Source organism: Ursus arctos, unplaced genomic scaffold (assembly GCF_023065955.2).
Source record: "Ursus arctos isolate Adak ecotype North America unplaced genomic scaffold, UrsArc2.0 scaffold_2, whole genome shotgun sequence".
Classification (NCBI taxonomy): domain Eukaryota; kingdom Metazoa; phylum Chordata; class Mammalia; order Carnivora; family Ursidae; genus Ursus; species Ursus arctos.
The window spans coordinates 92,283,567-92,302,252 of record NW_026622874.1 but is presented as its reverse complement, the minus strand read 5'-3'; the positions used below and the strand labels follow the sequence as shown (position 1 = coordinate 92,302,252).

General features: G+C 43.3%; 1 protein-coding gene across 3 annotated transcripts in view; it reads left to right on the top strand.

Moving 5' to 3' along the window:
• Positions 1–10,958: 10,958 nt before the first annotated feature.
• Positions 10,959–18,686, top strand: part of AUTS2 (activator of transcription and developmental regulator AUTS2) — a 1,104,663-nt gene continuing 1,096,935 nt past the window's right edge. For 2 of the 3 annotated variants that reach the window (XM_026516359.4, XM_044390213.3), the window contains exon 1: positions 10,960–12,424. In XM_026516359.4, the coding sequence (XP_026372144.2) occupies positions 12,116–12,424 (309 nt within the window). In that variant the 5' untranslated portion in view covers positions 10,960–12,115. Of the gene's footprint in view, positions 12,425–18,686 lie in introns of all 3 variants that reach the window. The other variant, XM_048224780.2, reaches the window with a different exon arrangement.

The following is an 18,686-nucleotide window of genomic DNA, read 5'->3' as shown; positions in this document are numbered from 1 at the left end:
TGTTTTTTATGGTGGAGTACATCTTCCTTTCTTCTTTATTTTTTCTCCACCCCCCCTTATTTTGGCCCCATTATATATTTGGTTGTAATATCACTATATTTCTGTTAAATAAAATTAAGTTATTATTAATAGGAAATGCAATTAGAAATTAATCATGTAGAAGCAAAAGTTTGCATAAGATTTTTATAGGTGGTGAGGTGCTTGATTCCATGTGGTCAAACCAGAGCAACAAAGATCCTGTTATTTTTTATTTTGAAGAAATGTACCACAATGTGTCTACATTTGTTTTCTTCATGTTTCTCTGATTCATGAGAGTTAATTTTCAACAAAAGCAGAATTGTAAGACTAGTTATTAATGATAGAGAGAACAAAACAATGTTGCAATAAAAAGAAAACATTCTGCACAGGGGAGCAAAAACAAATAATAATGGCAATAATCATGATGGTGATCGAGAATGCTAATGAGCTTTGATAAAAGACCCTGGAAAGCAAAGGTATTCTAATAATAGTACAATATTGGAACAGAGAGTATAGAAGGTGAGTTGTGCAAGAAATTACATTTTAAGTGGCAAGAACGATCTGGCATAGGAAGTAAGACCCTGAAACAATGGATTCCATGCATTCAAGCAACAGAAATGACAAAGTGCTAGCAGAGATCTTTTTTTACCTCGCAGAATTATACTAATATATGTCTTTTTTGGTTATCTTCATGTTTCTCTAATTTATCAGGCGATTCGAACCCAAAGCAGGCAGAACAATGTTTTACTATGATGTCAGTGTTTTAGGAAAAAGAGCCAGAAATTTGAAAAGTAAGCTTTTTGCAAATACAAAGATGTCATTGTTGCTGCTGTTGGGCTTCTAGAATAACTGTATGATTGTTAATTATGAAAATAGATAATAATAGTGGGTACAATTTGTCTTTGAATAGGAGTGCTAGGGCACTAAAACACACACAATAGAGATTAGAAGAACAATCAACAAAGTGAAGGATATTAGAAAGACTTACTTTTAAGCCACAATATAGCCAAAATATACTGTTAAGAACTCAGAATTATCTCATAAGTGAATATTGAAATAGTCATGTTTTACTGGTTTTATTTAAAACTATCTACAAGTTGAACCACCTTTCCAAGCCTTTTTTTTTTTTTTTTTTTTTTTTTTTTTTTTTTTTTTAGTACTTCTGCAATTTGCTGGAGCAATGATTTCCTTTTTTTTTTTCTTTGAGCTACAGTGGCTAATCTGATTTTGGTGTTTCGGTAATTATGTCAATTAATGTGTGCTGAGAGTAATTTCATTTGTTGAAATAGATACCAGGTGAATATGCAATTAGTAGAAGGTTGTCTCTTTAAGATTTTGCATGCAATTTTACAAGATTAGTCACAATATGGAAGAATACAGTTTCAAATATAAATAATTTCTAGTTAGTGATCAAACTGGTATCCAGTTTATATCCTGACAATTGAAATGAAATTACAGTTTCTTCCCACCTTCTCCTACCAATCAAAGACACATTATAGGGTGACCAACTGTCCCAGTTTGCACAAGATGATCCAAGTTTCAGGACTGAAGGTCCTCTATGTTTGGAAACCCTTTGGTTCCAAACAAGCCAGGATAGTCAGTCACCTAACACACACACCTTATTCAAAAAGGAATATGTTACTTACAAAGCTTTATTTATAATTAAATGAATTTAATATATAGAAAAGCAATTTAAAAATAGATTTCCATCTATATTACTACTAAAATAAAGTGATAATATATGTCCTTCTACACTTTATACAGACTTTATAATTTGAGAGTTCTGAAAACAATTGTTATCACAAGGTGTGTATAATTCTATGTTATCAACAGAAAAATATCCTTACAAAATCATATATGTAATTTTAATAAATCCATAAAATTCCATGTTATAAGTTATTTAATTATCCTTAATTGTAGGACATTTACATTGTTTTTCTTTTTCCCCCCTAATATAAGTGATAATGCTGTAAATATCTTTGTATATATGATATTCCTCTTTTAAGTTTAAGAAATAAAACTTTGGGGGGAAACATACCTCAGGTAGAATTGTATTGACAATATATATACAGTTTAAATTATCAGTATTTTCTTCTGATAGCTCATTTCTAATCAGTTACCCTGCTATTTAAATAACAATTTCATGAAAAATCCTGATAACATGAGCCCATCCTAGAACCTTGGCAACATTCTTTATCTGAATAGTTGAAACAACAATGTGTTTATTTGTTTGTTCTGAACATCAAGAAATTTTCACCGCACATGAAGATGTTGTTTCCTCTTTTTAGGATCTTTCAAAAGAATAAAGGCACTTGAAGAAAAATGAGATCACTGGATAATCGCAGTTTCATCAAGAAACTCTATTGTGTTCCAAAGATGAGACAGGCATTGAGGAGTTCAGAAATACTACCAACTCATTTTTAAGGACAGATGCTTGATAGGAACCCATTTTAATACTAAGTGTGACAAAATCAGCTGTCCCTTGAGGCCTCATTTTAGGATTTCTGAAGTAAATATATGAAAATCCAAAAATTCAAGTCTTCATCTGTACTATAATTAAAACACAACAGCCTGAGTCTACAAAATCTAAACTCAAATACAGGGAGGATAAATGACCAAGCCAGGTAACATTTATGGAGTACCTGCTATTGCCTGCCTAGTCCCTATCCTAGAGAGTTTACCAGGTGATCAGAAAAGGTCACAGGACGTGTATATAATAACAAAAATAAGAAGAATAAGTTCTGTAACAGTGGTGTAAAAAAAAGGGGGCCCTGTCTCCTTGTGCATCTACGTTATTTATAATGACAAAAAATTGTAAACCACTGGTAACATCATTCCAGATATGTCTCCTCAGGCAAGGGAAACAGAAGCAAAAATAAACTATTGGGACTACATCAAAATTAAAAGCTTCTGCACAGCAAAGGAAAGAACCAACAAAACTAAAAGACAACCAACTGAATGAGAAAAGATAATTGCAAATGACATATCAGATGAAGGGTAACTATCCAAAATATATAAAGAACCTATAAAGCTCAACACCCAAACAAAAACTAATCCGATTTAACAAAATGGGCAAAAGACATGAGCAGACATTACTCCAAAGAAGACATCCAGATGGCCAACAGACACCATGAAAAGATGTTCAACATCACTCATCACCAGGGGAATGCAAATCAAAGCCACAACGAGATAACACCTCACACCTGTCAGAACGGCTAAAATCAACAATGCAAGAAACAACAAGTGTTGGCAAGGATGTGGAGAAAGGGGAACCCTCGTACACTGTTGGTGGGAATGCAAACTGGTGCAGCCACTGTGGAATAAGGTATGGAGGTCCCTCAAAATACTAAAAATAGAACTACCATCTGATCCAGTAATTTCCCTACTGGGTGTTTAACCCAAAAATACAAATACACTAATTCAAAGGGATATATGCACCCCTATGTTTATAGCAGCATTATTTACAATAGCCAAGATATGGAAGCAGGCCATGTGTCCATCGACTGATGAATGGTTAAAGAAGGAGTGGTATATATACAATGGAATATTACTCAGCCATAAAAAAGAATGAAATCTTGCCATTTGCAACAACATGGATGGAGCTAGAGAGTATTATGCTCAGCAAGATAAATCAGAGAAAGACAAATACCATGTGATTTCACTCATATGCGGAATTTAAGAAACAAAACGAACAAAGGGGAAAAAAGAGACAAACCAAAAAACAGACTCTTAAATATAGAGAACAAACAGATGGTTATCAGAGGGAAGGTGGGTAGGGGGATGGGGGAAATAGGGGATAGGGATTAAGGAGTGCAGTCATTAGGGTGCCTGGGAGGCTCAGTTGGTTAAGCATCTGCCTTCCAGTCAATGATCCTGGGGTCCTGGGATCAAGCCCTGAGTTGGGCTCCCTGCTCAGCAGGTGTCTGCTTCTCCCTCTCCTTCTGCCCTTCCTCCATGCTTGTGCTCACTCTCTCTCTCTCTCTTGTTCTCTCTCGCTCTCTCAAATAAATAAACAAAATCTCAAAAAAAAGTAGTACAGTCATCATGATGAGCATTGGGTAATGCATGGAAGTCTTGAATCTATATTGTATACCTGAAACCAATAGAACACCGTAAGTTAACTACACTGGAATTAAAATAAAAAAATGTAAACCACTAAATGTCTATTGACAAGATATAAATAAGTCTGTTATGGAATAGTCATACACTAAAATAGTAGGCAGCAGTGAAAATGGATGTATAGGAACTATATGTATTAACAACTCTCAGAAATAAAACATTGACTATAGGGGCACCTGGGTGGCTCAGTTGTTAAGCATCTGCCTTCGGCTCAGGTCATGATCCCGGGGTCCTGGGATCGAGCCCTGCATCAGGCTCCCTGCTCAGTGGGAAGCCTGCTTCTCCCTCTCCCACTCCCCCTACCTGTGCTCCCTCTCTCACTGTGTCTCTCAGTCAAATAAATAAAATCTTAAAAAAAAAATCGACTATAAAAAACAAGTTTTAGAAAAATGCATATAAATTGGTATCAGTTATATATATTTTAAAACATGCAAAAGAATAGTATATGTTGTTTAGGAATACTTCTAATAAAGTAAAGATAGAGAGAAATGAATGCAATAATAATCATGGAATTTAGAATAATGATCCTCCTGGGGAGAGTAGGGGGGCAAGGGGGGTAGGTGGGGAGGTATGGAGTGGGAAGAGGGAGGACACAATTCCGGAAGAGGTACAGAGGAGAGCTCAAATATTTTGGAATTTTTTTTTTTAAGTAGGCTCAACAGGGGGCTTGAACTCACGACCCTGAGATCAAGACCTGAGTTCGATGCTCAACTGACTGAGCCACCCAGGTGCCCCCGGAAATGTTTTATTTCTTAAGCCACGGAGAGAGCACATGATTGGTTACTATATTAATTTGAAATCTATAATGATAATTAAAACATACAGAAATTAAAATGCCCCATAAGTAGAGAAGAGGCTGTTGTTTCTGAACGGAAGTAGCAATCGGAGTAAGCTTTTCGATGAACTGGCCTTGATGGGTAAATGGGTCTTGATGGGTGAGGAGATATTCAACAAGTTCAGCTGGCAGAAAAGGAGGTTCTGGGCTGATGTACCCATATGGGCAAAGACATGCAAGTCTTCTTCTAGGCAAGTGCTTAGCTTGGGATGCGTAGAAATATGCTATAATAAAGGAGGTTGATAACATAACTGGGACCAGACCACAAAAGGCTTTGAACACAGAAATTTAAAATCAGTATTATGTGTTATTTTATTACGTCTTTTTAAAATTTTATTTATTTAAGAAATCTTGACACCCAACGTGGGGCTCGACCTCACAACCCTAAGATCAAGAGTCGCATGCTCCTCCAACTGAGGCAGCCAGGCACCCCAACAGTTATTATGTTTTATAAATAAAGGCTTGCAATTAGGTCTGGGCTATAATTTATTATATTTATGTAATTCCAAAGGATAGTTTTTTTTTTCAATCTGGCTGTTACCTATTCCGAATCTGATCCTTATAGAACTATATTGCTCCTCAAATAAAAATGAAAACAAAATCACAATTCATCACAAGTCATCTACCAAATCCAATAGAGAAATTGCTCCTCAGGGTTATAACCTGTAATAAATACAGAGATCTTCCCTTAGTACCTTTAAAAAGTCATAAAGTTTTTTCTTGTGATTATCCATCGATTTTCCCATCTGATCATGTCAAGTAGAAGGCATTGTCCTGAGAAGGGACAGGAAGACTGGTTAATTTTGTGAAGATCTAAAGCTCATTACAATTTACAGAACTACCTTTTTATGTGATCATCCTATGGTTACCAGCAGGTATCTTTCATTGGCTTCCCATGGCAGAGTCTTCCCATGAAGACTATGGGTTGATCAACGTATCATTCATCACGGGCACCTGTAGAGATGATCAAAGTTTACTGTACAATATTATGGAAGGTGGCACAACATTTAGCAAGTTGAACCACGCATTTCCTCCCCCTACCTTTTTTGAACATTAAAACTGCACTTTGAAAAACAACTTCCAATGCAGAAAAAACAATTAAAATAGCAGGTGATAATTAGGGCAAAGTTACAACAATGTTCTTGCTGATGGGCTACGTGTCAGTTAATGCAAGCTATCACTTTTCCCCAGGAATACTTACTATTAAAAACAACTTATGAGGGTTAAAGGAGGGATATTAAATGTGCTAGTCTCTTGTTTGCTCATTTGGAAATGGCATAAAGATAGATCCATTAACTAGCTCAGTTCTACCTTGGTCTCAGGGCAGACACATACGCAAAATAACTGAAAGTTATAAACGACCAAAACATAAACCTTAAGCTGCCTTGAGTTAAAAATCAATCTTCCTAATAAATTAAATGCAAATATTATATACTAGTATGTAATATCAAGAAGGATGTATTAATAATTGCCGTGTTGGCAGAGTGCAAAGTGCGAGACTTCGGAGGGATATAAAAATTTAGTAATTTAGAAATTCTGGTACCAAAAAAGGCTATCGCTGCTTGGAATGCTCAGAGTTTAGTTCAGTCATTGAGCTATAATATAATAGTACTCTCTGACTTGTCAAGGTGGAATGTTCAAGATATAGTTTGAGTATTAATCATCGATTCAAATAAAAGATCGCACAACTGGAGAGGCTCTCCTGTGTTAAGTGTTTTATTCCTGAACACAGATGTAAGTTTTTCCCTTTGTGTTTTCCAGAACCACTTGAGTACCTTCCCTACTAAACAAGCAACCTCTCATGGAATTATTTCTTTAGCTTTACTCTTTATCAACCACAATCTTTTGGCAAAGAATTCACCTAAGCTTTTTCTGATATGAATTATGAGCTCGTTCAAACTGCCCATTTCAAGTTAAAGCTTTATCTTTCATTCCGCCTGCTAAGAAATCTGATCATACGCTCTGCTTTATTTTGGTTTACTAGACAGTATTCCAGTGTGCGTTCACACTGTGTAGTGTTGTGTGAATAAACCAGAGCTTATTTATCCGTTCTACTGTTGATGAGCATTTGGACAGTGTCAGTAATACATGAAAAAATAAGGTATTCTATAAATTCTCGTATGGATACAAACAAGACCCCCACATTTATACATAGCATTTTATATTTTTGACGTGTAATACACATACAGAGAAGTGCAGATATCATAATAGTACAGCTTGATGAATTTTTACAAGCCAGATACACATGTGCAACCAGCACCAAGCCCAAGAAACAGAACATGATCAACTCCTCAGAGCCCTATTTATGCCCCCTCCCAGTCCTTAGCCCTCTTTAAAGGTAGCCACTGTTCTGACTTCTGATAGCATAAATGAGTTTTGCTGGTTTTTGCACAACACATACTCTCATGTGTCTCATTTCTTTCCCTTAGCATTATATTTATGAGATTCATATATGTTACTGCATTTGGAAGTAGATTGTTCATTCTCAGTGATGTATAGTATCCCATTATATGACTATATCACCAATTATTTCCCCGTTTTACTGCCAATGAACATTTGGGTGTTCCCAGTTTGGGTGTTACGATAATGCTCTGAGCTGTTTAACAGGTATCTTTTGGTACACATTTGACATTGGTAGATTCTTAGGAAAGGAATCGGTGGGCCACAGAGTTTTCATATGTTTAACTAGAGTAGATATTGCCAGTTTTCCAAGTGGTTGTACCCTATACATAGCATTTGATTTCTTGAGGAATCATTCTGAGGAGGGCATTCAGCATAACCAGGAAGAGAACAAGTTATGGAGTCACTCAGGCCAAATTTAGCTTACCATGAAAAGCCATGCTACTATGCTTGATGTTTTGTTTGTTTGTTTTTTGAGAGAGAGAGTGTGCACGCACACACATGGAGGGGGAGGGGGAGGGAGAGGGGGAGGGGCAGAGGGAGAGGGAGAGAGCGAATCTTAAGCTGGCTCCACGCTCAGCATGGAGCCCGACGTGGGGCACCATCTCACAGCCCCGAGATCATGATCTGAGCAGAAATCAAAAGAGTCTGACGCTTAACCGACTGAGCTACCCAGGCACCCCTTTGCTTAACCTCCTTTAGCCTTGGTTTACTCAACTTTAAAATAGGTATAATAAAAACTTTCTCAAAATTCACAAGAATTAAATGAGATATTATAATTTAGAACAGCGCTTGTCACACAGTAAGTACTTAGCTTATTATGTGGTGGTTATTAATCATGACAACATTAGTCATGTTGCTCTTACAACATAGATGATATGGAGAATTAGAAACAGATATGGGCAACAAAATCCACAAATAATTTTAATTCTCTGATGGAAGAAAATTGAAACTCTGACCCAAAAGGCATTACCAATTCCAGTGAGCATTGCACTTGGACCCTGAAAAAAATCATTTAAACATTATCCCAAAATGCATTTGCAAATTACTCTTGCCAGAGGCAAGGTTCTTGGATGCAGTGCATTACCATCCATTTTTTTTCCCTACCAGACATTACTCTTTAAAGACAGGACTGCCAACGGCTACTCTGGAAAGTCACTAATATTATACTTTTTATTATATTTTCCAATTTCACACCTTCCTCAACCCAACCCCTAAAGTTGTGAAAAGTGACTGTAACTGCAAGTTAGTTCTTAGGTTTCACTGAAACTTATCAGTATCTAAAACATCTTTCACATTCCTAAAAACCTTAAAAAACGAACCAGATCCTTCCTTTAAATGACAAAGAACTTGCCTTTTTTTTGGTAGGCATGAACTTGATAAACTTAGTGTGGATTTCAGCAACTGCTGGGACAGTGCCCTAGAGGTTAACACAAAAGTTACACTCTGTACTGAGGCACTGTTTTTTTAGCTAATGGCTCCAGGGGCAGCAAGCACAGTTATGCTAGGTAGGTAATTTTGGAAGGTGGCACCATGTTCTTAATAAGTTGAATCAGATTCCATATATTGGTCACTTTTCTCAAGAAATAAAGCACACCATCTGCTTGAAAAGATATCCTTTGAGAAGGCCAGTGGTAGACCTGAAAGGGAACTTTTTGAACATTTAATTGAAACTCTTTGATTTACAGATGAGAAAACTAGTCATTTAAGTCTTGCCTAAGGTCAAATGGTCTGTTCACTGGGAAGGTAGAAAGCCGGTCTCATTCACAGTTCAGTGGTTGCTCCTTTCTGTTCTTGTGACTTGTTTCCCACCATCCCTCCCATCCTGCCCACCCACCTTGATTTCATAAAGATCCAGAAAAGGGGATGCTGAAGGAGTGTGACTTAAGGAAATGACCATTAAATGGTCAGAGAGCGCAAGATGAGTGAGGCTTGCCTGCTACAAACCAAGATCCAAGGTGGACCTTCTATGTTTTGTGTACCACGGAATTCCCAGCAGGTAGAACTGTGCCTGGTACACAGCAGGCCTTAATAATTGTTAAATGAAGAAATGAATTAATAAATCAACCAATCTTGTGTATGTCTGATTCTCTTGCCCTTTTCTTTACCACCTCCTTCCAGTAGTACTAATAAAACGCATAGATTTAGTAAAGAGGAGACATGATGTCCAAATTGTCTAGTACGGCGCCCGGTCCATTGTGAGCAATTGAGCAATGTCAGTTCATTTCCTTTTCTTCCTCCCCAAGTGTAGGCTACTGGGGATAAGGGATGATGTGCCACAGTACTTATGCACCAGACACAAAGTGAAGTGGGTAGCTAACAGGCTGGTGAGAAAGGGCCGTCGGCGTCTTTCTGATCCGTACAGATCAATTCCAGTGCCCCGAAAAACGCACAGCTATTTTACCCAGAGAGGCTGGTCTCTTGTTGATCGATTCTGGGCTGCAGTCAACTCTTCAACTTTTTATAAGCATTAGCTACATTGCGGCGGCAGGAGGGGAAGCGACAGGAAAAGCAGGGAACCCCCCCTTCGCCCCCCAGTAAAGGAAGCCTGCTGTGGTAGGGACAGCGTTTAGCGGGTCCAACGGGTCTTCGGGCTGGGGCGGTCCCGGCCCCTCCAGCCCCGCCCCCTTGCCCGCGGCGGCGGCCGAGGTTCAAGTTCGGCCCGGGGCGCACGGCCTTGCGCGTCCCGCTCCGAAGCCGCCCGCACGTCCCAGGGGCCGCCGCTGGAAGGCGAGGAGGGCCGAGGTCATACGGGCGCGGGGTCACTCGGTCACGCGTTGTGCTACCACGTGGGAGAAAAGTTTCCAACTCCGGCCGTGGGGCCTCTCAGTGTCCCCCAGCGGAGCCGAGGCCCGCCCTTTGGCACCCGCTCCCTTTTCTGTCGCCTGCAGTCGCGTCCCCCTCCCAGGGAAGCCCCCCCCCTCGTGTGCCCTTTCAGAAATCCCTCCTTCCCTCGCTGCACAGGTCACCCAGGATAAATACTCTGGGAGCCTCTCCAACAGGCTGCTCCGGCGCCTCCGGCAGGCCTGGTGTAGGGGGTCGAGGGACAAGTGTCCCGAAGAGGCTGCGGGGGGCGCGGAGCTGGGCGCGCGGAGTAGCTAGGGGACAGTGGCCCGCACGCGTCCCCAGTGCGACCGGCGGGATTATTTCCGCGGCTTCCACACCCTCGCGCGCCAACTCCGCCGGGCCGCAGCCGACCCCACGCGGGCTACCCCCTCCACGCCCCCGCCCCTCCTCGCTCCCCACTCCCGGCTCCCCTCCACCCCCAGTGCGCAGGCCCGGCCGCCCCAGCGCGCATGCCCTGGGCTCGCGAGCGCGGCCAGCCCCCAGCCTTTTGCTTTCTACACACTCTACAACTGGGGAGGGGGCGGGGGCGGAGGGAGCCCAGCGGGCCACGTGATCCAGCCGACCGGGGCCGCGGGGGCGGGAGCGCGCGCCGAGGGAGGCGCGGGGAGGGCGGGGGCGCGTGCGCGCGCGCGCGCGTGCGGGCGGGCGCGGGGCTGGGCTGAGGCGGGCGGCGGCGGCGGTGGGCCGGCCGCGGAGGGGGAGGAGCGGGAGCTGAGCGAGGCGGGCGGGCGGAGGATGGGGCCGTGCCCGGGCTCCCGCTGCAGCCGCCCGGGGACAAGCCGTGCACCCTCCGGCTCGGGGCTCTCGCGGCGGCAGCGTTAGCGGCGGCGGCGAGAGCGGCGTTCCCGGCGCTTCCTAGCCGCGCTTCTCCCTCGGGCTGGGCGAAGAGAAGAGGCAGCGGCGGCGGCACATCGGTGTCTCTCCCGCTGGAGATTTCTTTCTGCTTTCCTCGTCGACTGACTCACCCCCTCCCTTTTTTGAGGAAGGGTGACCTCTTCTCTGGGACTGGAAAAAAATTTTTTTTGAGGGGTGGAGGGGGTGGGTGGCAGCGTCAGGGTCTGCTTCTTCTCTTCTTTCATCTCCTCTCCTCCCCCCTCCAGGACCGAAAAGCGAGCCCCACAACTGCTCCAGCATCCTCCTTCCCTTCCTCCACCTCCCTTCTCCTCCACCTCTTCCAGTTTCGCCTTCTCCCCTCCCAATTATTTCATTATTATGCTTCCCTCTCTGGGGGGTCTCGTCCCTCTCAGGTCGCTCGGAAGCCTTGGCCTCCCTTGGATGCATTTCTTAAAAATTTTGGAGCCTGGGAGTGAGTTTTCTCTGAGGCGTGTGTGAGAGGCGGCGGGGGTGTTTTCCTGCGCGAGGGGCGGGTGAAGTTCATTGCCCCCACTTTCCCGCGACCTTTTCGGACCCGGTTTCGAATCGGGGGGCCGGCGTTTTTCGGGGGACGGGGGGCGCGGCGGAGAATGGCCGCGGGGAGGGCTCCCCGGAGCCTCCCAGTCTCTTGATCAAAGCATTCCGCTATTCTGATTTATTGCCTGCTTGGTGAGTTATTTTTTTGCCTCTAAAGGAGACCTGTGTGTTCAGCCATTACTTTGCTCGGCGCTGCTCACAGGAATCTCCGACCCGCGGTGCTGTGGGGAGCCCCGCACTTGGGCTCCTCGCCTCTCGCCCTCGCTCCCGTCCCTCCTCCCTCTCTCCGCCCCTTCCCCCTTCTCTTTCTCCTCTCTTTCTTCCCCTCTCTCCCTTCTTTCGGCCGCCGTCTCCCCCGCGCCCTCCACGGGGCGGAGGGAAGCCGAGGAGGGGTAGGGAGGGGTTGGTGTCAATTTTTTTGTGTGGCCGCGGCCGGAGCCTGTGGCGGGCGGGCGGCGAGCGGGGAGACCCCGGCGCGGCAGAGCCATGGATGGCCCGACGCGGGGCCATGGACTCCGCAAAAAGCGGCGGTCGCGGTCGCAGCGAGACCGGGAGAGGCGCTCCCGGGGCGGGCTGGGGGCCGGCGCGGCCGGCGGCGGCGGGGCCGGCCGGACCCGGGCGCCCTCGCTCGCCTCGTCGTCGGGCTCAGACAAGGAAGACAATGGGAAGCCCCCGTCCTCCGCCCCGTCCCGGCCCAGACCCCCGCGGAGGAAGCGGAGAGAGTCCACCTCGGCCGAAGAGGACATCATTGATGGATTTGCCATGACCAGCTTTGTCACTTTTGAAGCGCTGGAGGTAAGGGGGACCCCCTCCCCCCGGTTTCCCTTTATGCACGACCCCACTCGGCTGCGCCTGGCTCCGCTACCTCCCCCGCCGCGCTCCGGTCTGTCTGGCTGTCTGTCTGTCTAGGCTGAGGTCTTATTGTTGGGGGGGGGGGGAGCTGGGGGCGCGGGCAGACGGGCAGCAGGAGGGAATCGCAAAGCCGTGCCTGGTCTCCTCGTTTCCTCATTCTCGCTCGCCTTTCCCCTGCGCCCCCTCCCTGTACCCCCTCCTCAGCAGATGGGCAGGGAGAAAGGGGTTCAGGCATCACAACAATGCGCCCCCCTCCACGGATAGCTCTGCCCCTACTCCTTCCTCCTCTCCCTCCCCAATCATGGCTTCTTGGCTGGTGGAAGTCTCTTTGCTGGGTTTGGGGCGCCCGTGGACGGTTCTCTGTGTGCTTTCTACAGAACCATATGTCCGTGTGTGTATGTGTATATATGTGTGTGTGTGTGTGTGTGTGTGTGTGTGTGTGTGTGTCTGTATAGTATATACCTTTCCTGGGTCTGGGTGTCCTCGGGACTGGAGACTGATGGGGTTTTGTGGTTTCTTTGCTCCCCTCCCCTGCTCCTTTTTTTTCTTTTCCTTTTTTTTTTTTTTTTTTTTTGGTGAAGCTGGGGAAGGGGGCGTTTTCTCTCGGTTGGGAGAAAGGAGGGAGGAGGGGAGAGAAGAGAGGAAAGGATGGAATATCTCTCTGTATGCTATGTGGGGCTCTATTACAGAAAGGGTTAATTATAATATCATCTATACACATAGGCACATTGTGTGTGTGTGTGTGTGTGTGTGTACACGAGCAGTTTGGTTAAAGGACGGAAAAAGGTACACCACGGAGGACTGGTGGGAGGAAAGAATAAAATCCTAGCTGGTATCTGAAGGGCTTGTCACCGAATTGTCCCTCTCCCTTTCCTTTTTTTGTGTTTTCTTTTTTCTTTCTGATTGGCTTTGTGTGTGTGTGTGTGTGTGTGTGTATGTGTATGTGTGTCTTTCTTTATTCCTTGGGCACCTGCAGCGTTCATTTCCAAATGCACATTTTCCTGCCAGCTACCGGCTCCTGGGGGGGTGGGGGGGGTTGGGTAGACGGAGACTGTCCAGGGGCCTGGGGTAAACTGTCTTTACCTGGAAGGATCAGATTGGGTGCTGGCATCAGTCATTGGCCTCTACAGATGTAACCCCCTTTCCTCCCCCCTCACCTCCCTGTCCCCACCCCCAACACACCACGCACACAGAAGGCTTTGAGATTCTGCAGAGTTGGTCCCGCTTTCTTAAGCACAAAACCCAGATAGGAGTTGGTTTCTAGTATTTCATGCACCTGATGTGGTGGTTTCAGGTTCCTGAAGGAAACTTTTCCCTTTCCCTTTGGTTTTTTTGCTGTTATTATGGTATTGTTTGAGATGATCAGATGCAAGCTTTGTTAATGACAGCTTTAATCTCACATGCAGTAACTGTACAGGTTTAGATTGCCGGTTCTGCGTGTGTGTTTGGATGTCAGGTTTAAATATTTTTAAAAAGGAAGCCTTCCTGTCAGGGCTGTTCTTTTCTGTTTGAACTGCTTTTTGGTTGGGCTGCTGGTGGTGATGGTGGTGGATGGTGGCCAGTGATTGGGGAGGAAGGGAGGACAGTGGTGGTGGTATTGGTGGCCATAGATTTTGATGTTAGTGATTGAATCAGTTACCCTTTGGTTCTGGAACTGGTGATTTATTGGCTAAAATGGATCTTACACAATTATTTTGAGTGTTGAGGCTCACCACTTATTAGGATAATTCTAACTGTGGCTTTAACTTTGCCAAGGTGGGAGGGTACTGCACAGTGTGACCTCTCTGTTTCTCTCTCTTTCTCTGTTTCTCTGTCTTGCTTTGAGATAGGATTTGAAATGGCAGCATGTATCCTAATAGGAAATGCTGCCTAGAATCTGGTTAACCATTGCTATCTGTGGTTGGTTTAGGACATTATTTGTAAGAGCTGGTTACAAGTGGTTCTGCTTTCTGCAGGTTATCCTGGGTTGCTGTGTGGCCCCTCACAGTAAGTAAGCAAGAGGGGCCTGCATTTTCCCAGGAACATTTTTGAAAGCCAGGTAGAGGTAGGTAATGACTTAGGCAGTTTTTTTTTATTGTTTCTATTTTTAATAAATAGATATTTCACTGGGCTTGGGATGTATACGTCTATCCATTTAGCTTTTGAGAGAAAATGTGCCCATTCTGGTTTCTTTGGGGTTTTAAAAAACTTTTAATTTTTAGAAAAGATCAAGTTCAGAGTGTAGCATTAATAACATTCCTTTCCTTGCTGTGATTATTTTTTCTGCTACTTTTCCAGATTCAAAACCCAGATTACTTTGGTTAACTGAATGCTGTGCTACCTTCATACTTAAATATCATCTACATATCTGTATGTAGGTCTAAAAGGTTTAACTTTTTGAAAAGATTCCTTAAAACTTTACAGAAAAATTTAAACATACATAAAAGTAGAGAGAACAGTAAAATAAACTCTAATATTCCCAACACCCAGGTTCAACAACTACCAACTCATGCCTCATCTTCTTTCATCTGTATCCCATCTACTCCCCCCTCCCAGATGGGATATGAGAAATAAGTAAATATTTCTATACGTATCTCTAAATGGTAATGACTCAAAAAGAAAACCCGCCAGAAACTCTTCAGTACCATTATCACCCCTAAATAAATTCACAACAATCCCCTAATGTTCTCAACTATCTTGTCAGTATTCACATTTAAGAGGCTTGGCTTTTGTAGGAAAGATATAAATAAACTTTTCATAATAAAAACACGCAGTGGGGAATAAAAATCATCATATATGTCTGATTCGGTGGGAAAAGTTGATCTGTTTGCTGCTTATCACATTTGTGTCCCTGTTGGATGGTCAGACATATGTGTGTAGTGATCATTAAAACCTCTGGTGTCTCACTGTTCTCAGTTTACAAGATTTACTGAACTATCACCACGAAATATGAGGATTTATTGGGAAATAGGCGAGTAAACTATGAACTTAGACAGAAATATATGTTAATGGAGTGCTTGTAAATGTTAGGAATTATTATAGATGCCAAGACTTACCATAAGTACCTAATATGTTTTTGTGCCTTGTGTTTAGAAATGGAATCAATTGTCACCACGTATCATCAAGGCTGCTGCTAGTATGATGTGATAAGAAACCAGAAATCTTGGCTTGCACAGCTAGGCTTGTAGCTTATGCTGGTTCAGAGCAGTAGCTGGCAAAGTGCAGAATTGCGTACTTAGAATGTTAATGGATTCATTATTTGACTCCATGATTTTGTCCTGAGTAGCTGATTTTGACTTCCCTTTTAAAGAAGAGGCTCCTAAGTCATGATGAAGTGTGCTGATAAAACTGTTCCAGTTCAACTATGGTTTTACTAATACTGGAGTAAAAGCAAGAAACTTGCCTAATGAGAACCTGCATTTTTAAGTTGATTATTTTCACTATCATTTGATTTTTATTTAAGGTGATGAAAGCTAGAGGAGTGGTTTGAGAAGTCCCACATTTTATGGGCAGTGGAACTGGCTGAGGTAGTTTCATATTCTGCAGGGACACTTGTCTCAAGTAATTGTGCCCTGAAGTTCAAGTATATGATTGTGAAGAGTCTCATGATAGAAGATAAGAGGGTAGGTGAGGAGGCTAAAGTTGAACGTAGTGTTCTTTTCATTATGCATTTGAGAAGCAGAATTACCATTTGGATATGGTATTGTTTATTTGAATATTCTTTGAATGATAGGTTGAGAGCAAATATCCCCAGATACCATGCCTCATTTTTTTTAAATGGCTTCCAGCCAATGAAATATAAATGGAAATGTTGGGGTTCTAGTACTGTTTGTACCCTGATGTGCCAGATAATACTGCCTTTCTGTTCTTATTTGGGTTTCTTTCTGTGTAGTCTTGACTAGGAAGCCACATGAACACCATGGCTGAGAATTTCACTTTGCAGATCCATCATTTCCCCTCCCTGTTACGCACTGGGTTTTAAGGGCAGCTTCTTTTTGTAAAACTGACCAAGGGAAGCAAAGATGAAGTTAGTGGGATTAGTAGACAGGAAGCCAGTTGGAGTTTTGCAGGCTTGTGAAAATGAAGGAAGACTTATTTCTGGTGGTTAGAGGATCAAACCAAGACTTTCATGTGGTCTTCATTTCAGGGCTTACGTACACACTGGTAACATAAATAGCCTGTACAGAATTCGATGTGCTTACGACATACCATAATTTACTGTGGTCGAATCTCACTTATTTCAGTTGTTTAAAAAACTACGTTGGTCATGTTCCTTGTATCAGCAAATATTTATGGAGTGCCTAGAAAGAGTGGCAAGAAACCTAAAATATGTGTAGCATCTTGAAGGAGTATCTAGTTGATAAATTAAGTCCAGTGACTATAAAATAATTTTGAAACAGGCCCTCGAATGTCTGATATCAACTAAGTGCAATGAGCCTTCAGCGAAGAAGTAGTGAGATAGGCTGAAGTGTTTGAGAAGCCTTCTTGGTGAAGATGGGGCCCAGAAGGTTAAAGAGATTTGGAAAGATAGGGTGTGGGGGATGGGGAGAGCAGTCTAAGGAGAGGGAATAGTGAAGAAGCACAGAAACAAGAGGATTGAGAAGATGCTATTTGATTAGGGCTTGGGGGCAAGGAAGGGCTGGTAGAAATGAGTTAACAGAATTGTACAGACGGACACCTGTGCAGACGCATGTTCCAGGCTTGGCCCTCCTAACTAGTTGACAGACTTTGGGAAGTTATTCTCTAAAAGCATAATTTTCTTCATCCCTTAGTTGAGAGGTTTAGACTAATTTTAGAGCAAAGGTACCCAAAATAGAAGGGAACCTAGCTCTGCTGGGTGTTCATAAGTTGTGTTCCAGATCAAAAAAAAAATGTGATCTACCCTCAAGTAGTTTTGGAACTTGAGGGGCAAGACAAAATTAAATGGGTGACTTATTCTGCCAGAATTAAAAGTTTTTATTATGCGGATTTGAATTTTGAATATCAGAGAAGGCAGTGTGCTTTATTTCCTAAACTTATTTGACTCCTGGGCGCTCTTATTCTTGGCACTGTAATCCATAATCCGATATGGGGAATGCTGGAAAAGATCTCCAAGGTCCCTTCCAGATCTTGGAACTTGGTGGTCTCTGAGAATAGGGCAAGCAGGCTGGTGATAGACGCCTTGGAAGATCAGGCACAGAAGTTTGGAGGTGGAGGGGAGGCTGCTGCCTAAGTGGGAGTGCTAAGGGGAAGGGGAGACATAAATAATGATGCTGAATCCACTTTGCCTCCTGCTCCCTTGTCCTACCTGGTGTCAGTTCTTTCCTTGACGGTTAGCAACCCCGCCATGAGGTGAGTGTTGGTGAGTGATTCTCATTAATAGCCCTGATGCTAGTGGTTATGATGCCACCAAGCTGCCCTCCAGCCAGTGTGTTTTATTGTCTCTCGGTCCCTTCTAGTTTCCTGTATGGCTGCTTTTAGCAGGCTGGGAAAGAAGGTTGGATGACAAAGAAGGTTGACAGTGATGTTAAAATAAAGGTTTCAAATTATTTGCCTTTTGCTCGCTTACGTATGAAATGGTAGTTCAAGCAAGGTCAGAACCCTTCTGCTGCTCCACAGCCAGGGAAAGCTGTAGAGCTCCGTTCTCGGTGGATTTTTCGCTTTCTATCTTAGGAAGTTTGGGATGGGACTACAGAGTAAATGGGTCAGTTCCAGCATTTCACTTCTGAAAGTATGCGTAGCCCTAGGATCTGAGGTGTTTCTAAGTGGTGAGAAAGTTTTCGTAGAAGGAAGAGTGGGAATAATGTGCGTGGTTACGAATTCAAGTATTTTACTGTACGGACTGAATTTGAGCGTTTTGCTGGATGAGGCAGAGCATCAGTCAGGTGTACTTATGTGAGATGAGGTTGAAGATTGTGGTATGATGATGGGTCCATGTGGCTTGTGTTGTTTGTTGAGACTGATTTCTTCACTTCTTTTTTGGAAGTAGGATAGGCTATAAATGAACCCATAAATTTAAAAAATGAATCACAAAGTTAGTGATTAGCCTTTGATCCTCTGACAGTGTTTTCTTGAAAAGGGGTTAAAAAAAACACCTGAGCTTTCACCACGATTCAAGGAGCATTGAGGGTGATAAAGATTCTGTACTTCTGTACAATAGTACTATATATTGTGAAAAATAAATGGTGATTATTAGGTTTGAGAGAATGTTAGGGTTAGATATGCCCCAAACAGAAAATAATAGTTG